Genomic DNA, 19,533 nt, shown 5'->3' with positions numbered 1-19,533 from the left:
GCCTTTGCTTAAATGCCTTCCTTGTAGAACTTGTAAGTTACTGCTAGCAAGTCTGCAAAAGATCATATTAACATATTATGCCCATATGTCAAATAATTCGACAAGTCAACCATTTATTATTAAAAACACAATGGGTACAGGATTACCCTGAAATTGGATCAGAGAGAGCATTTTATTTTCGCCTGTCTTGTACACCTTTTTTTCTTTATCTTGTTGCCATGTTAAAATTAGCTTCTTTTCTCTAAATACAGCGGTGTTTACACAATTTCACTTCACCAACATGCTAATGCAGCCACAGTTGCAACAGAATCGTGAAAGAGTCTTCTATTAATCAAACAACTGAGGACAAGTGCAGCTTAGCTATGTGGTAAAATACACTCCGCATTACACACTATCGTTTGCCAAAAACTGATTTTGGTTACTCAAACAATTTATAAGATTTGAAAGATAATATGAATATTTCACTTCTACTCTCATTTGTGCAGATGATCAAAAGTGAGTCCACTACATATAATCCATTTTCTCAAGGTTGGCAATAGATATGAATCTTATCTCAAGTTTAAAGAGAAACTCAGTATTTTATGTCCATTTCATACACAAAAATGTGTGGACTGGCATGCACCAGACACAAGTTCAAATTCAGACGGACCCCAATTTTTCATTGCAAGTATTCGAATTGAGCATAATACATTACTAATTATAGAAATATCACAATAACTATGGCAGGTTGTGATATGATAAGCAGTTCATCATGAAGCTGACAAATGAGGCTATATGATGTGTGAGATTCAGGTTTTTAAGTGAATAGTTTGAGAAAGGTTGCAGTCAACTGGTGTGCACATGCCACATTGTAGGCGAGATGGGCAGAGAATGTTTTGTTCATTAACAAACAAAGCTCACATCTGTGTAGGCAATAGGCAAGTGTGGTGGCTGCCCCTTTGGAACAGAGACATGGATTTGCCCAGCACTGAGAATGAGAATGCTTTCTGTGCACTGGTCAAGGAATCCTGCACGAGCTTTTCACATAGATTTGTCTATTGCAGCTCTTGGTAGACCTGTGAAGTCAAACGGCAACGTCAGCACTGTATCGACGCTCTCTGTTCATGGAATATGGAAAAAGACTTTTCCTATTCTACTGAAAAAATTGTGTTCATGAATTTATGTCGGCAGAAGGAATTTCTGCCACCATCCTTACATCTTCATCGTGCTTCTCTACGTTCCTCAAAACCAAGAAATTCTTTAGGTTAATGCTCAGTAGATAACTATGCTGGTCTCCCATATATCCTCCTTGGCAGGTCATTGTGTCAGTTCTCTGAAAGCTCTACTTGTTCTAAGAGGCACCTGATGGGGAGAAAACTAGACAGTCCGTCTTTGTTTGCATCAATCCTTGATGCGATTGAAACTGAACTATGAACTATCTTGTGTTCATCTGCATGACCATCCACCTTACATTATCTTAACATGATTTATCACTGCAGAATCTTTTTGGCCAAACGAGATCTCTGTGGCCAATTAGCAGACAGTTTTTTTTTTACTCCACACTGTGTTTACAGATACAGTCTTTCACCTCTGGTCTTAAATTAAATAATGGCTGCAACATCAGGAGCAAGATGTTTCCTTAAACTTTCTTGCTTGTGATTGCTAAATTAACACATTGTTACATGCATGGGGAAAAGCTCTGTTCCAAATGAAACAGTGAAAATGCCACAAACTTCGTTGGTGACATTAGTAAGTTAAATTTCAATGATGGTCTACAATTCCAGTAATGGCTTTGTAAGCCAAAAACTGGATAACCTGAATAAATTAAGCCTGTTGAACAGAAACAGTAATGTGCTTTTCATTTAGGTGATTATCTTGTGGCAGCACTGTTCTCATGTTGTATGTAGTTTATGATCACTATTTCATAGTAGAAATTCATCTTTGCTCAGACAAGAACATAAATAACATAAATAAAGACCATTTTAAGGAACTTGGAGAAACTGCCAGAGAATATTTGCCTGCTCTCTCCGGTCATAAAATCTGAATTCAGAATCTCTTGGAAGAGAGAATGTTTCAATCCACATTAAATATAAATTTAAACAAGTAACTTGTGGAAATTTCCAGTGACTTTGTGCTACAGAAACGTTAGTCGTTGTCACCAATAAGTTTCTGGTCAATCTTAAAGGCGAAGTTCCCACTACTACCAAATAAAGCCATAAAAACTTTGTTACCTGTCTCCATCAACATATGTGTACAAAGAGGCCTTTTCTTCCTACACTTATATAAAATATAAATGCAGAAACAAACTTCATGCTGAAAGTAATAGAAGAGTTCCTCAACTTCGGTGGTTCCTGACTTTAAAGTTGTATGCCTTGCAAAGCAGGTGCATCCTTCTCACTGAATTCCAAGAAAGGTTTCAACAAGTTAATTCCAAAACAAAAACTTATAGGTTAACAGAAAAGTGTAAAATATTTGAATGTTGCAAAGTAGGTCTATCCATTGAGGAAAAGTCTTTATCTGTTCTTTTGATGTAATACAACTGAAATGTAAACCCTTATGGCTATTAAACCATTTGCTTATAATTGAGCTTTTCCCATCTTACAGCAAGCATGACTTTTTTATAAGTTGGGAGTTTGCAAATAACAGGTTCCTGTGAAAAGAGGTCAGATGGCATTGCTCGTACATATGAGGGGAGACCCAAAAGTAACCGGAATCGTAATGCTGCACGTCGTGTACTTTTAGTAGCAGGTTGTGCCACCAGAGGGTTGTAGTAACAGCTCTGCTGAGTCATTCTGCCCCATGGTGTCACCCAACAGTGAGAAGTGTGGTTTCTTTGGCAGTTCTTTGAGTGCGCGTACAGTGCAGACGTGACACGAGGAAATTGCTAGTTCTTACGAACAACGAGCGGAAGTGAAGTTTTGTTTCTTGCTCGGCAAGAACGTAGCAGAAACTGTTGTGATGATTCAGACAACCTACAAAGACCATGCTCTTAGTAAAACACAAGTGTACGAATGGTTTTCTCGGTTTAAAAAGGGAGAAATGTTGGTTGAAGATGAGCCCCGTTCCAGTAGACCTTCAACTGCTCGAAGCGAAGACTACATCGACAAAATCTGTGATCTCATCAGTGAAGATCAATGCAGGACAATTGACCAACTCGAGAACATGTCCGGGTTGTCCTGGAGCTCAATTCGGCGCATCTTGACCATCGATTTGGGGATGCGAAGAGTGGCAGCAGCAAAATTCGTGCTGAAGCTTCTTACCGGAGATCAACTGGAATGTTGCGTTCAAGCTTGTCTCAAAATGAAGGACACGTTCAAAGATGATCCACATTTTTTCAACAAAATCATTACAGGTGATGAGTCATGGTGCTATGGGTACGATCCAGAAAGTAAACAACTGTCATCACAATGGAAGTCACCTGGCTCACCTTGACCAAAAAAAGCTCGACAAGTGAAATTGAATGTGAAAAAGATGTTGATCTGTTTTTTTTTGTAAATCAAAGGGATCGTACACTCTGAATTTGTCCCTGAAAACCAGACAGTAAACCAACAATTCTATTTGGAGGTTATGAAACGGCTTCACAGAAGTTTGTCACGAAAATGTCTGGCTTTGTGGGATTCTAGCGTGTGGTTCCTGCATCACGACAACACTCCCGTGCACATGGCTCTCAGCGTTCGCCAGTTTTTGGCCTCAACAAAGACGACTACCTTGACCCACGCGCCCTATTTGCTGGATTTAGCACCCTCGGGCTTCTTCCTATTCCCAAGGATGAAAAGAGACTTGAGAGGGAAGCGTTTTACAAGTGTGGAAGAAGTAAAACGCAATGTCATGAAAGTACTAGCAGGTATCAAAGAGGACGAATTTAAAAGGTGCTTCGAACACTGGAATGAACGTTTGGACAAGTGTATTAATGCTAATGGAGAATACTTCGAAGGAGATTAAGGTTGTATTTGAAAACAATAAAGTATATGCTTTCTAGAAAGAAATTCCAGCTATTTTTGGGTCTCCCCTCGTATGTGCAACAATATCAATGTGACATCACAGTTGTATGATACAGCCACAAAATTATCTGTTGGATGCAAATATATTTGTCAAAATAAAAAACTAAGGCAGTGAAGGAACACAAACAGCAAACTAGAAATTAATATGAAGTTTATTGAAAACTTTCTTGCTTCAAGCAAATAAAGAAATGTTTCTCTGCTCATATCACTACAATGGCCTTCTGGATGAATTTATTCCTGAAATGAGCTATTAATGAGTTTAGAGATTTATGATAGTGAAAACTGGATGTGGTGGAAATATATGTGAAACTTAGAATGGTATTGTAATGCACCATAATCAGGTCATTCAGATTTTCTGTAGGCATTCCATTATGTTTGTCGGCAATGAGAAACCCAGCTCTACTAAATACCCTTTTGCTAGAGGCAGGTATACATAGATCTTATGAAACTATATGGTTCGACAGACCTTTTTGAGTCTCAAAGATCTGTATGTACAATGTTGGAGCGGGGGAGAGTACATCTGGAAAGATGACATCAGTTTTGATCCAGTGACAGCATATGTCACTTCACGATTTTAGATATACTAATAATGGTTGCAGTGTCATCGGCCAAAAGATAGTCTAGTGGCATAGCTACCAGATAGCTATCCGTGTCTACCCTTTAACAGGGGATGCTGACTGGAAGAAGGCTCAGCATGCTGCAGATGTGTGAAGCAAGCAAGCAATCACGCCATGGGGACACACTCGTGCTTCCTACGGCCAACTGAGTGAGTTTGAGAAATATCAGATTGTGGCCTTCCGAGTGGTGGGATGATCCTTTTGGAGCACTGCCACACAAGTTGGATGTGCTGCGTGAGCAGTGCAATGATGCTGGTATTAGTGGCCATTTGAACATTCTCACACCTGTAGATGTGGCTCTGGATGTCCGCAAACTAGAGACTCCTAGTAGGATTGTCATATTGTAATGGCAGCAGTTGCAGATCATACAGCTACTGCAACACAGATAAAAGAGCTTGTGAGCCCAGACATATCAACATGAGCCCCATCTTCCATTCACGCCTCAGCATCGACATGTACACCTTGACTGACGCTGACAGAGCATTACTTGGAAGATTTAATGGTGCACCATGGTTTACAGCAATGAAGACAGAGTCTTCCTGCATGCAAGTGTTGGTCGTTTGCATGTATGACATAGATCTGGTGAGTGCTGCCTTGTAGACTGCGTTCATTCTAGACGTGGCTAGCACACTGGACTCGCATTCGAGAGGATGACGGTTCAATCCCGCGTCCAGCCATCTTGATTTAGGTTTTCTGTGATTTCCCTAATTGCTCCAGGCAAATGCCGGGATGGTTTCTTTGAAAGGGCACGGCTGACTTCCTTCCCCGTCCTTCCCTAATCCGATGAGACCAATGACCTTGCTGTATGGTCTCCTCCCCCAAACAACCCAACCCATTCTAGACACACTGACTGCATCCCAGGCCTTATGGTCTGGGGTGTGATTAGCTGTAAATTTCATTCACCATTTTTGTTTCTGGAGGGTACTGGTGGGTGCTGTCTTGTAGACTGCTTTCATTCTAGACACACTGACTGCGTCGCAGGCCTTATGGTCTGGGGTGCGATTAGTGTAACTTTCGTTCACCATTTTTGTTTCTGGAGGGTACACTAACCAGTACTTGGTATATGCAGAATGTTGTTAGGCCCGTTATTTTGCCATTCCTGCAACAGGATGGTGATGTGTTGTTCCAGTAGGATAATGCTCACCCACACACTGCCCGTGAAACTCAATGTGCATTGCAAGAAGTGCTGCAGCAACTTCCCTGGCCAGTATGATCCCAAGACTTGTCTCTAGTCAAGCAAGAGTGGGATATGATGGTACGAGAAGTGACTCGTGTGACTCATCAACCAGCAACTCAACAGATGTATTTGAAAATGTTGATCAGGCCTAGTGTAATGTATCCCAGGACAATATTCACCATCTGTACAACTGACTGGATACCAGAGCCAACACGTGCGTTTCTGCCTGTGGAGGCTGTGCCACATACTGATGTGAGTGTTTCAGTATTGGCCAATACATGGTACCTCAGAACTGCTTGTGCTATTGATCTGTAAGTGTAACCATTTCTTGTACTTCATATGCAATGTTGCAGCAATTCGTTACTCATTCATTGCAGTAGCAGCAATGTGCATTATAATCTTCGTTCACAAAATGTCTTAAATTGTTACTGTAATTTGCAATGCTATACAGACTTACTGTGAACAAAACTTTTAATATTTTGAAACTACTAATTCTTGTATAAGTCCCACTTGTTTGTATACTGGTAGATTGATATACAGTATTCTCATGGCCTGCTGAACTGGAAACTTCTGAAAGACACCTCCCCCCCCCCTTCCCCCTCTTGAACAGACCTCGGAATGCCCAATGGTACCGACTGACCGCTTTGTCATCCTCAGCCAATAGTCATCACTGGATGCAGATATAGAAGGAAGTGTTGTCACCATACCACTCTCCCAGTCAGTTTTCATGACTGGAGCCACTACTTCTCAGTCAAGTAGCTCCTCAATTGTCTTCACAAGGGGTGTGTGCACCCCACTGGCCAACACTGCTTTGCAGACCCAGGCAGTGACCCATCCAAGTGCTAACCAAGCCCAAAAGAGCTTCAGTGATTTGACAGGAAATGGTATTACCACTGTGGCAAGACTGGTGGCTAGATCTTTAAAAGGGTGTCCTTTTTTTTCTGGCAGTGTATGTGAGGTCTGTTCATAAAATTCTGGAACTTTGTCCACATATTTTTTCTGCACTTACTTTTTAATTATTGTGAATAGTCACCTTTGCAATACTATCCTCCACAGTTGATACACCACTCCCAATGCTGTTTCCACTTCCAGAAGGCAGTCTGGTTTGCCTCTTGATGGATAGCATGAAGTGCTGTCTGTGAATTTTCTTTGTTGTTGTTGTTGTTGTTGTTGTTATTGCGGTCTTCAGTCCTGAGACTGGTTTGATGCAGTTCTCCATGCTACTCTATCCTGTGCAAGCTTCTTCATCTCCCAGTACCTACTGCAGCCTACATCCTCCTGAATCTGCTTAGTGTATTCATCTCTTGGTCTCCCTCTTCGATTTTCACCCTCCACTCTGCCCTCCAATACTAAATTGGTGATCCCTTGATGTCTCAGAACATGTCCTACCAACCGATCCCTTCTTCTAGTCAAGTTGTGCCACAAGCTCCTCTTCTCCCCAATTCCATTCAATACTTCCTCATTAGTTATGTGATCTACCCATCCAATCTTCAGCATTCTTCTGTAGCACCACATTTCGAAAGCTTCTATTCTCTTCTTGTCTAAACTATTTATCGTCCATGTTTCACTTCCATACATGGCTCCACTCCATACAAATACTTTCAGATACGACTTCCTGACACTTAAATCTATACTCGATGTTAACAAATTTCTCTTCTTCAGAAACGCTTTCCTTGCCATTGCCAGTCTACATTTTATATCCTATCTACTTCGACTATCATCAGTTATTTTGCTCCCCAAATAGCAGAACTCCTTTACCACTTTAAGCCTCTCATTTCCTAATCTAATTCCCTCAGCATCATCTGACTTAATTCGACTACATTCCATTATCCTCGTTTTGCTTTTGTTGATGTTCATCTTATACCCTCTTTTCAAGACACTGTCCATTGCGTTCAACTGGTCTTCCAAGTCCTTTGCTGTCTCTGACAGAATTACAATGTCATCAGCGAACCTCAAAGTTTTTATTTCTTCTCCATGAATTTTAATACCTACTCCGAACTTTTCTTTTGTTTCCTTTACTGCTTGCTCAATATACAGATTGAATAGCATCGGGGAGAGGCTACAATCCTGTCTCACTCCCTTCCCAACCACTGCTTCCCTTTCATGTCCCTTGACTGTTATAACTGCCATCTGGTTTCTGTACAAATTGTAAATAGCCTTTTGCTCCCTGTATTTTACCCCTGCCACCTTCAGAATTTGAAAGAGAGTATTCCAGTCAACATTGTCAAAAGCTTTCTCTAAGTCTACAAATGCTAGAAATGTAGGTTTGCCTTTCCTTAATCTTTCTTCTAAGATAAGTCGTAGGGTCAGTATTGCCTCAAGTGTTCCAACATTTCTATGGAATCCAAACTGATCTTCCCCGAGGTTGGCTTCTACCAGTTTTTCCATTCGTCTGTAAAGGATTCGCGTCAGTATTTTGCAGCTGTGGGGGAATTTTGCCTATCTCATACATCTTGCTCACCAGATGGTAGAGTTTTGTCAGGACTGGCTCTCCCAAGGTTGTCAGTAGTTCTAATGGAATGTTGTCTACTCCCGGGTCCTTGTTTTGACTTAGGTCTTTCAGTGCTGTGTCAAACTCTTCACGCAGTATCATATCTACCATTTCATCTTTATCTACCTCCTCTTCCATTTCCATAATATTGTCCTCAAGAACATCGCCCCTGTATAGACCCTCTATATACTCCTTCCACCTTTCTGCTTTCCCATCTTTGCTTAGAACTGGGTTTCCACCTGAGCTCTTGATATTCATGCAAGTGGTTCTGTTTTCTCCAAAGGTCTCTTTAATTTTCCTGTAGGCAGTATCTATCTTATCCCTCATGAGATAAGTCTCTACATCCTTACATTTGTCCTCTAGCCATCCCTGCTTAGCCGTTTTGCACTTTCTGTCAATCTCATTTTTGAGACGTTTGTATTCCTTTTTGCCTGCTTCACTTACTGCATTTATGTATTTTCTCCTTTCATCAGTTAAATTCAGTATCTCTTCCGTTACCCAAGTGTTTCTACTAGCCCTCGTCTTTTTACCTACTTGATCCTCTGCTGCCTTCGCTACTTCATCCCTCAAAGCTACCCACTTTTCTTCTACTGTATTTCTTTCCCCCATTCCTGTCAAATGTTCCCTTATGCTCTCCCTGAAATTCTGTACAACCTCTGGTTTAGTCAGTTTATCCAGATCCCATCTCCTTAAATTCCCACCTTTTTGCAGTTTTTTCAGTTTTAATCTACAGTTCATAACCAATAGATTGTGATCGGAGTCCACGTCTGCCCCTGGAAATGTCTTACGATTTGAAATGTGGTTCCTAAATCTCTGTCTTACCATTATATAATCTATCTGAAACTGTCTAGTATCTCCAGGCTTCTTCCATGTATACAACCTTCTTTTATGATTCTTGAATCAAGTGTTAGCTATGATTAAGTTATGCTCTGTGCAAAATTCCACCAGGCGGCTTCCTCTTTCATTTCTTAGCCCCAATCCATATTCACCTACTATGTTTCCTTCTCTCCCTTTTCCTACTGTCGAATTCCAGTCACCCATGACTATTAAATTTTCATCTCCCTTCACTAGCTGAATAATATCTTTTATCTCATCATACATTTCATAAATTTCTTCATCATCTGCAGAGCTAGTTGGCATATAAACGTTTACTACTGTAGTAGGCGTGGGCTTCGTGTCTATCTTGGCCACAATAATACGTTCACTATGCTGTTTGTAGTAGCTTACCCGCACTCCTATTTTTTTATTCATTATTAAACCTACTCCTGCATTACCCCTATTTGATTTTGTATTTATAACCCTGTATTCACCTGACCAAAGGTCTTGTTCCTCCTGCCACCGAACTTCACTAATTCCCACTATATCTAACTTTAACCTATCCATTTCCCTTTTTAAATTTTTTAACCTACCTGCCCGATTAAGGGATCTGACATTCCACCCTCCGATCCATAGAACGCCAGTTTTCTTTCTCCTGATAACGATGTCCTCTTGAGTAGTCCCCACCTGGAGATCCGAATGGGGGACTATTTTACCTCCGAAATATTTTACCCAAGAGGACGCCATCATCATTTAATCATACAGTAAAGCTGCATGCCCTCGTGAAAAATTACGGCTGTAGTTTCCCCTTGCTTTTAGCCGTTTCTCAGTACCACAACAGCAAGGCCGTTTTGGTTAGTGTTACAGGGCCAGATCAGTTAATCATCCAGACTGTTGCCCTTGCAACTACTGAAAAGGTTACTGCCCCTTTTCAGGAACCACACATTTGTCTGGCCTCTCAACAGATACCCCTCCGTTGTGGTTGGACCTACGGTACGGCTATCTGTATCGTTGAGGCACGCAAGCCTCCCCACCAACGGCAAGGTCCATGGTTCATCTCATCTAAAAGTCTACATGGGTCTGGTCTGTAGAGTGCGGAGGATGAAGCAGCACAATGATTTCACAGATGGTCTTTCTGGTCTTGACTCATGAGCCTTGGGATGAACTTGACAGCAACACAATGCATTCCAAGATACTGTGTAAGGATTTCATGACATGATCCAATTGAAATATTATATTCTTCTGCAATCTCTCGGACAGTCACTCTTCGATTGCCGTGCACAATTTCGTTGACATTCCTGACATGAGTGTCATCAATAGATGTCTAAGGGCGTGCTGAACAAGGGTCATCTTTAACTTCCTTCCAGCCATTTTTAAACCATGTGAACCATTTTTAATACTGAGTACGGCTTAAGCACTCATCACTGTAGGCTTCCTGCATCATTTGGTGTGTGTCTATAAAGGATTTCTTGAGTTTCACTCAAATCTTGATGCAGACACATTGTTCCTCTAACTGTGCTATCTCAGAATTCACAAAATGTGCAACACAACATTCTACTCGGTACAGCACTGAACAGTCACTAACAGGCATACAACATGAAACTTCCAGCAGTTACTCATTAAATACAGATGTGTGCAGGGGTGCCAACCTTATTTCGCTCCAACACAGCAGTGGCACGAAATTATGAATGTTCCGGAATTTTTTGAACAGACCTGCTACAGACTGAAGCAATGAATGAAAATTGGCACCAAGGCCAGGCTTCGAAGCCAAGTCTTGTGCTTACTGGGCAGATGCACTAACCACTATGCCATTCTGGCACAGTGGCCTTTCACAATTGCACGGATGACACTATCATGCCTCCGTCCGCAGTCCAAATTCCCATTGATGCCTTAGCCTATTGGTATACCCCTAAACTTGAACAGCATTGCAGAGGCTCTCCAACTGTATTGGAGTAGCACCTTGGCATCAAATGAAATGGTGGACCACGCTTGAAACCCAGGCGCAGATGCTTTAATCGAATGAAACTATATTGTTAAAGAGATATTTCTATGCAGGCTGAAGCGACAAATGAAAATTTGTACCAAGGCTGGGATTCAAACCCACGCCTCCAGATGGTAGTGGTAAGTGCAAGTGCCTAGTGAGCAGGAGACCTGGGTTCAAATCCCAGCCTTGGTACAAATTTTTATTTGTCACTTCGGTCTGCGTATATGCAGCATAGATACAGGAGCATCTACAATATTGGAACACTGTCAGCTTTTGTAGTCTTTGTAGCCTCTTGAATACTTTCAGAAACTGTATTAATTTGACCTTCAGGTCCTGCTGGATACCTGAAGGAGCCACGAGCATTGTTCCTCATGCACTCTGTTCCCAGTAAAGTTGAACTTGACTAACCAAGATACGGCCAAGAAAATGGAGCAATCAACCCCAGGCAGATAAATCTGCCAGAACGCATGGCTCTATTTAAGACATTGATGGTCAATCACAACCTGCTCTTCAATGGCAGCCCTCCTGAGATCATGCAGTTTGTTAAGAGTATTCCAACAACGATACACCCCAAGTTTCAGTGGGTCCCATGCATGCTCAACCAGGTTCATATCAGAATATACTGGTGGCCATGCCATTTCGTTAATACCTGCTACTCAGAGGAGGCATTCATGAGATAGGTGTAGTGTGTGCGTGCATTGTGGTCTTTAAAGACAAACCCACCACTGAAATGTTGATCGCAGAACAGGAGAATAAACTTGAGGACCCTTAACTGATAGTCTACAATCTGCAAATTACCCTTTATATCAATGAGAAGCATTCAAAATCTGTATGTGGTACTGGCCCAAAACGCAACTGACCCACCTGCATACTGAATCCTGTGAGCCTGTTTGATTGAAACACGCATGATACTCCCAATCTCCTTGCTGTTCTGCAACAATCAGACATCAGAAAATCTTGCATCCCATGGTGAAAAGAACCTAACACAATTGATCCAGGTTCCATTACAAGTGTTCCCTTGCCTACCTTCTCTGTAAACCATGGTATCAGGGGCTTATACCATTGTTTGTGATGGATGCCTTGATCCCAAAGTGATTGTATAGAGATGGTTGTATACTGTCAGGGTCAATAAAGCATTTCCAGTTTCCTCCAAAAAAAGGCATTGCACAGCTATGTTGCATTCACTTACAGTTCCTATGAGTCGTAATTTGTAGTTACTGTTTGAATGACATTAGTGTGGTGTACATGCTGTGGTGCCCCATCTTGGGTCCCATGTTATCTGTCTGCTACCAGTAGGTAGCAGTACTAGTAAGTTCTGCTAGAGTATTGGTTATTCTTCAAATTTTACTATCTGTTAATATAGTGTTAAACCAGATATCACAAGAGACAAATTTGAGACTATGCTGTTGAATGTGCACATAATATTCCACTTTGAAAATTTATTTCATTGACACCAGATGCCACATAAAGCATTTGTGTAACAGTGTATATTGCAAAAATGAAACTGCAGGTATCTATCTGCTGAAACACCAGAAAAAAACTCTCACTCACTCTCTCCCTCCCTCTCTCTCCCTCCCTCCCTCCCTCCCTCCCTCCCTCCCTCCCCCCCCCCCCCCTCCCTCCTGCTTGCGGGAGGGTTGTTATTTCAGAATTTGTTAACTCTGAGGATAGACTTTGTCCAAATGCATATCAATGATTTAAATCATGCTTCAAATCAGCCACTCAGTATCTCAATTGTATGGTGACAGATATGGCACTTGTACTCATATTATTTGTATTCCACACAAGACTTTTCATTATTGTATTTACATCTTTTTAAGAATACCCGTGTCAGTATCAGTAGTGTTTCTAAATTTCTCTGGAACTCAAATTTATCTTCCTGAAAATCAGCTTCTACACTCCTGGAAATAGAAATAAGAACACCGTGAATTCATTGTCCCAGGAAGGGGAAACTTTATTGACACATTCCTGGGGTCAGATACATCACATGATCACACTGACAGAACCACAGGCACATAGACACAGGCAACAGAGCATGCACAATGTCGGCACTAGTACAGTGTATATCCACCTTTCGCAGCAATGCAGGCTGCTATTCTCCCATGGAGACGATCGTAGAGATGCTGGATGTAGTCCTGTGGAATGGCTTGCCATGCCATTTCCACCTGGCGCCTCAGTTGGACCAGCGTTCGTGCTGGACGTGCAGACCGCGTGAGACGACGCTTCATCCAGTCCCAAACATGCTCAATGGGGGACATATCCGGAGATCTTGCTGGCCAGGGTAGTTGACTTACACCTTCTAGAGCACGTTGGGTGGCACGGGATACATGCGGACGTGCATTGTCCTGTTGGAACAGCAAGTTCCCTTGCCGGTCTAGGAATGGTAGAACGATGGGTTTGATGACGGTTTGGATGTACCGTGCACTATTCAGTGTCCCCTCGACGATCACCAGTGGTGTACGGCCAGTGTAGGAGATCGCTCCCCACACCATGATGCCGGGTGTTGGCCCTGTGTGCCTCGGTCGTATGCAGTCCTGATTGTGGCGCTCACCTGCACGGCGCCAAACACGCATACGACCATCATTGGCACCAAGGCAGAAGCGACTCTCATCGCTGAAGACGACACGTCTCCATTCGTCCCTCCATTCACACCTGTCGCGACACCACTGGAGGCGGGCTGCACGATGTTGGGGCGTGAGCGGAAGACGGCCTAACGGTGTGCGGGACCGTAGCCCAGCTTCATGGAGACGGTTGCGAATGGTCCTCGCCGATACTCCAGGAGCAACAGTGTCCCTAATTTGCTGGGAAGTGGCGGTGCGGTCCCCTACGGCACTGCGTAGGATCCTACGGTCTTGGCGTGCATCCGTGCGTCGCTGCGGTCCAGTCCCAGGTCGACGGGCACGTGCACCTTCCGCCGACCACTGGCGACAACATCGATGTACTGTGGAGACCTCACGTCCCACGTGTTGAGCAATTCGGCGGTACGTCCACCCGGCCTCCCGCATGCCCACTATACGCCCTCGCTCAAAGTCCGTCAACTGCACATACGGTTCACGTCCACGCTGTCGCGGCATGCTACCAGTGTTAAAGACTGCTATGGAGCTCCGTATGCCACGGCAAACTGGCTGACACTGACGGTGGCGGTGCACAAATGCTGCGCAGCTAGCGCCATTTGATGGCCAACACCGCGGTTCCTTGTGTGTCCGCTGTGCCGTGCGTGTGATCATTGCTTGTACAGCCCTCTCGCAGTGTCCGGAGCAAGTATGGTGGGTCTGACACACCGGTGTCAATGTGTTCTTTTTTCCATTTCCAGGAGTGTATTACTCTTCCACTCTTCTGCAGATAATCTTTGTTTTACAACCACAACACATTAAACTGATGGCTCAGTAATACTCTCACCTTTCAGCTTTGGTATTCGGATTAATACTTTCTTTTTGAGGGAAGTCTGGGGGTAGTGTGCCAGTCTCCCACATCCTATGTATCAGATGAAACAATTTTGTTATGGCTGATTCTCCAAAGAACTTTAATAATTCTGAGGGAATTTTATGTACTCCGAGTGTATATTTTTATTTTAACTTACTAGGTCTTTCGTTACTCTGTCAATTTCTTCTCACAGTGTTACATCACACATCTCATTTCCATCCATTGCCTCTTCCCTTTCTATAATATTGTCTTTTAAGTTTGTTTTCTTAATGTAGTACACTTTCTATATATTCCTTCCACCTTTTAGCCTTCCCTTCTTTGCTTAGTACTGTGTTGCTATCTAAGCTACTGATGGTCATACAGCTGCTTCTCTTTTTTCCAAAAAATTTCCTGTAAGTGCTATCTCGCTTTTCTGTAGACACCCATGCCGCTACAGCTTCTCATATAATCATTCTTGTTTTCTCACTTTGCATTTTCTGTTAATCTCTTGTTTTGGGTGTCCACATTCTGTTCTATCCACTTAATTTTTAAATTTTCTCCTTTCATCAATTAAATTTATGCTCTTATGTAATATCCAAGGTTTTCTAGTGGGCCTTGTCATCCTGCATAGTTTTTTTGTTTGCTTTCTTCACTGTTTCATGTCTCAAAGCTAACTATCATTACCATCAAATGCATTAACCACATAAAAAGGCAACTACACACTTGCATCTGATTGGGTGCGTTACCCATAGATGCGTGTCACAGCACAGCTATTTGACTAGCATTCAAGCTGCAGGTTTCTCCCCCATTTTAAGCACATGTTCTACCCACTCCCACAACACACACACACACACACACACACACACACACACACACACACACACAAAAGCTTTCATTCCATAGACTCGCTCGGAGAGCAGTCTCAGATCACCAGTGGTGTATTAAAAGTATAATGCAGCATTTATTATTGACATATATTTTCTTACGTCATTTATTTTTTAGGGTGATTTTAATATAAAATACATTTGGCAGCATGATTGTGCTTAAATCTGCTTTCTGTGTAACACATTTTCTGCTTTTCGCAGGAACTATCATATGGCAGACACATTTGCTGCCATACTAATAGCAGTCATGATGTGTGCAACTATGTTGCCTATGAGTGTCTATACTGGGAAAGTGCTTTTGCAGGTAAGTTTTATCATATTACATATTTTGGTTTCTGTTTGAAGTATCAGTAGCTAGAACTCAACAGTAAATCTGAAGTTTATGCTGCGTGACAGAACAATATTTGGAGATTATTAAAATGGTTATAGACTTAATTCTTCTATGTATTATTTGTGCCAATAAGTTTATGCAGCAATGTTAGATCTGTGTGCAAATGTGAAGGTATTATATTATTTAATGAGCATTTGGTACAAGATGAATCAAATGTGATCGTACCTCAGACTGTGCTATGTAACTGGATAGTACCTCACTGAAATGTTTGCAAAGAATCTTTGATATTCGTATGTCCTTCCCCCTCCCTGCCCCATGCATCCACCTTATCCCACCACCCATGCAGATTGCAGCTCCTGTTGGACATGGTAGCAGCCTGCAGTCCAGCCACAGCAGCCAGTGACAGTGGTCATACGTGTGCGAGTTGTGCTTGTGTGAATGTGTATGTGTTTTCTATTATGGCCATTTGGCTGAAAGCTCAAATGTATAGCAGTCTTTTCATTGTTGCCTCTCTGTGACTCAGTATCTTCTCCGTTTGGTGAGTAGCAGTCTATTCATTTCATAATAATGTTGTTAGTCCATCCTGGACTTTCCATTGTTTAATTAATCACTTGTTTTGGGTGATTTTAGGGTCCTTCAGTTTTTTTACTTCATTCATTTTTCCAAAGTCAGATTTTAGTATTTTAATGTATCCAACATGTTTAGATGAGGAGATGTATAGGTTTATTTTCTTTTCGAATTTTTTCCACGAGATATATTTGAGTCATATTCCATTCGTATATATAGAAAAAATGTTAATTTTCTGCTAACACAAGTTATTTAGTTTCTTTTTTGTGTGTTGATTGTGTCATTAATTTCAATTTATTGACTCTTTTCTTTTTCTTAAAAATTATCCCCCAATATGCATCTGCAGAGTGTAGGTGAAAGTGTGTCTCCTTACTTTGAATTACTCTGTATTCTGAATGATTTAAGAATTTTCCTGAGAAATTTGACTTTAGATTTGTTATTTGTGAGCGATTGTTTTTGAAGTTTATCAGTTTGTTATTTACCTTGAATTTGTAGCATGTAGAGCAGGTTTTAGTACACACACTGGGGTGGCAAAAGTCATGGAATAATGATATGCACATATACAGATGGCGGTAGTGTCGTATACACAAACTATAAAAGGGTAGTGCATTAGTGGAGTTGTCATTTTATTCAGGTGATTCATATGAAAAGGTTTCCACTGCTTATTGTCAAAAGTATGATCATAAGGGGTCTCAAGGGAAATTTGTGACTGGATTGAGGACTTTTTGGTAAGAAGGACACAGCCTGTTATCTTGGATGGAGAGTCGTCAACAGATGCAGAAGTAACTTCGGGTGTGCCCCAGGGAAGTGTGTTGGGTTGGGTCCCTTGCTGTTCATATTGTATATTAATAACATCGCAGACAATATTAATAGTAAAATCTGGCTTTTTGCAGATGATGCAGCTATCTATAATGAAGTACTGTCTTGAAAAAAGCTGCATAAATATTCAGTCATATCTTGATAAGATTCCAACGTGGTGCAGAGAATAGAAACTTGCTATAAATGTTCAGAAATATAAAATTTGCACTTGACAAAATGAAAAAAATGTAGTATCCTATGACCATAATATCAATGACTCACTGTTGGAATCAGTCAACTCGTACAAATACCTGAGTATAACACTTTGTAGGTATATAAAATCGAATGATCAAATTGTTTCAGTCGTGGGTAAAGCAGGTGGTAGAATTTGGTTTATTGGTAGAATACTGGGGAAGTGCAATCAGTCTACAAAGCAGGTGGATTACAAATCATTGCATGACTGGTTCTAGAATATTGCTCATATGTGTGGGGTCCATACCAAATAGGACTAACAGGGGATACTGAATGTATACAGAGAAGGGCAACATGAATGGTCACACGTTAGTTTAATCTATGGGAGAGTGTCACAGCAATACTGAAGGAACTGAAATGGCAGACTCTTAGAGACAGATGTATACTGTCCCGAGAAAGTCTATTAACAAAGTTTCAAGAACCGGCTTTATATGATTACTCTAGGAATATACTAAAACCTCCTACTTATTGTTCACATAGGGATCATGAGGATAAAATTTGAATAATTACTGCATGCACTGAGGCATTCACACAATTATTCTTCGCGCACTCCATACGTGAATGGGACAGGAAGAAACCCTAATAACAGGTACGATGGGACGTATCCTCTGCCAACAAGGCATTGTGCAAGCTGGTGGTGGCTCCATAACGGTGTGGGCTGTGTTTACAAAAATGGACTGGACCCTCTGGTTCAACAGAACTGATCATTGACTGGAAATGTTTATGTTCATCTACTTGGAGACAATTTGCAGTCATTTACGGACTTCGTTTCCAAACAATGATATCGTGTCACTGGGCCATAGTTATTCGTAAATGGTTTGAAGACTGTTCTGGATAGTTCAAGTGGATGATTTAGCCACCCGTCTCACCTGTCATGTATCCCATCAAATATTTGTGCGACATAATCGAGAGGTCATTGACGCACAATGTTCTGCACCAGCAGCACTTTCACAATTGTGGCTGGCAAGGGAGGCAGGGTACACGGGACTTCCAACGACTTGTTGAGTCCATGCCACTTCGAGTTGCTGCGCTATGCCTGTCAGGAAGAGGTCTGGCATGATATATTAGGAGGTATCCCATGACTTTTTTTTTTAGAATATTATGTTCTTTAAAATTCTATAAATGTGGTTTCTGCATAACCTTTCTTTGTAGATTTTATCCTGATATTCCAGTTTTTATCAATATGATTTTCCACTCTGCTTCATATTGCACTAACATGGGATTTTGTGAGTTTTAGAATCAGGGTGACTCCCCTACAATTGTTTGTACTTGTTTTACCTGTCTCTTTAGAAACTGATAAATTTTGACCACGTGAAAAACTGTTAAGTTAGAATGTTAAGGATGATGGGAGATGGGAGAGGGTGGCTACATGAACAGTGTATTTCCTGTATTGAAATACGATGATGATGATGATGATGGATTATCAAACATATCCAGTCATCAGTTTTCTATCCCCCTAGTTTGGATGGTTTGCTTCTGAAAGTTTGTTATGTGCCATTTTCTGTAGATTCTTTGTTTCCTTTTTTAATTTTTAAGTTGTTGGTTCTTCTAAATTAGGTGGTGCAGAGTTTACATCTTGTTTGTCAACTGTTTGGAAGATTGGTCTTCTTTTGGATGCTACAAAGTTGAGAAGTTAGCTTAGTAATAAACATGTAGTGAAAAATTATTTGCATTGTCAAATTCAGGTCCCAAGTTTCTTTTCTCTATCAAAATTCTTCAAGAGTGAGGTTTATTTAATATTTTGTAAGACATATTGTGTTATTCCTTTGAAATGCCTCTTCAACTTTCTATGTCTTATTGAATGTTATGTTGTGGCATTTTTAAAATGTTTTTGCATTTGGTTTTTAACATTTTGTGTTTTTCTTTGATTTTATTCTTGTAAAATTTCTGTTATCTGGGAGTTCGTTACGCCCTTTATTTCACTAAATGTGATTCATACATATTCTCTGAATTTTTTTCTCCTAACATGTACTGGCAATTTTTTTTCACCTATCTCCCTGCCCCTCCTTTAGATTTATTCGAAACTTCCATTGTTGATTTCTTCTAATTATTTTGGATGATTAATTGAAGCTGTATGCTATCAATCTTTATTTTTAATTTTTGGCTACAGTGAAAAATGTTTTGAGATGAAAATATTAAATAAAAATTGGCCACATGCAAGTAGGACTCGCGCTCTGAGGGTTCTTTGGAAACTTAATTATCTCTATGGACAGTCCATCCATCCCGGGAATCAA

General features: G+C 41.2%; 1 protein-coding gene across 1 annotated transcript in view; it reads left to right on the top strand.

The window, feature by feature from the left end:
• Window positions 1–19,533, top strand: part of LOC124619331 (zinc transporter 6-A-like) — a 108,887-nt gene that overhangs the window by 72,729 nt on the left and 16,625 nt on the right. Inside the window, exon 7 of the mRNA XM_047145640.1 lies at window positions 15,553–15,655. Coding sequence (XP_047001596.1) covers window positions 15,553–15,655 — 103 coding nt within the window. The remainder of the gene's footprint in view (window positions 1–15,552; window positions 15,656–19,533) is intronic.

Source organism: Schistocerca americana, chromosome 6 (assembly GCF_021461395.2).
Source record: "Schistocerca americana isolate TAMUIC-IGC-003095 chromosome 6, iqSchAmer2.1, whole genome shotgun sequence".
NCBI lineage: Eukaryota > Metazoa > Arthropoda > Insecta > Orthoptera > Acrididae > Schistocerca > Schistocerca americana.
The sequence above is the reverse complement of the archived record's forward strand: the minus strand, read 5'-3'. Positions and strand labels throughout refer to the sequence as shown.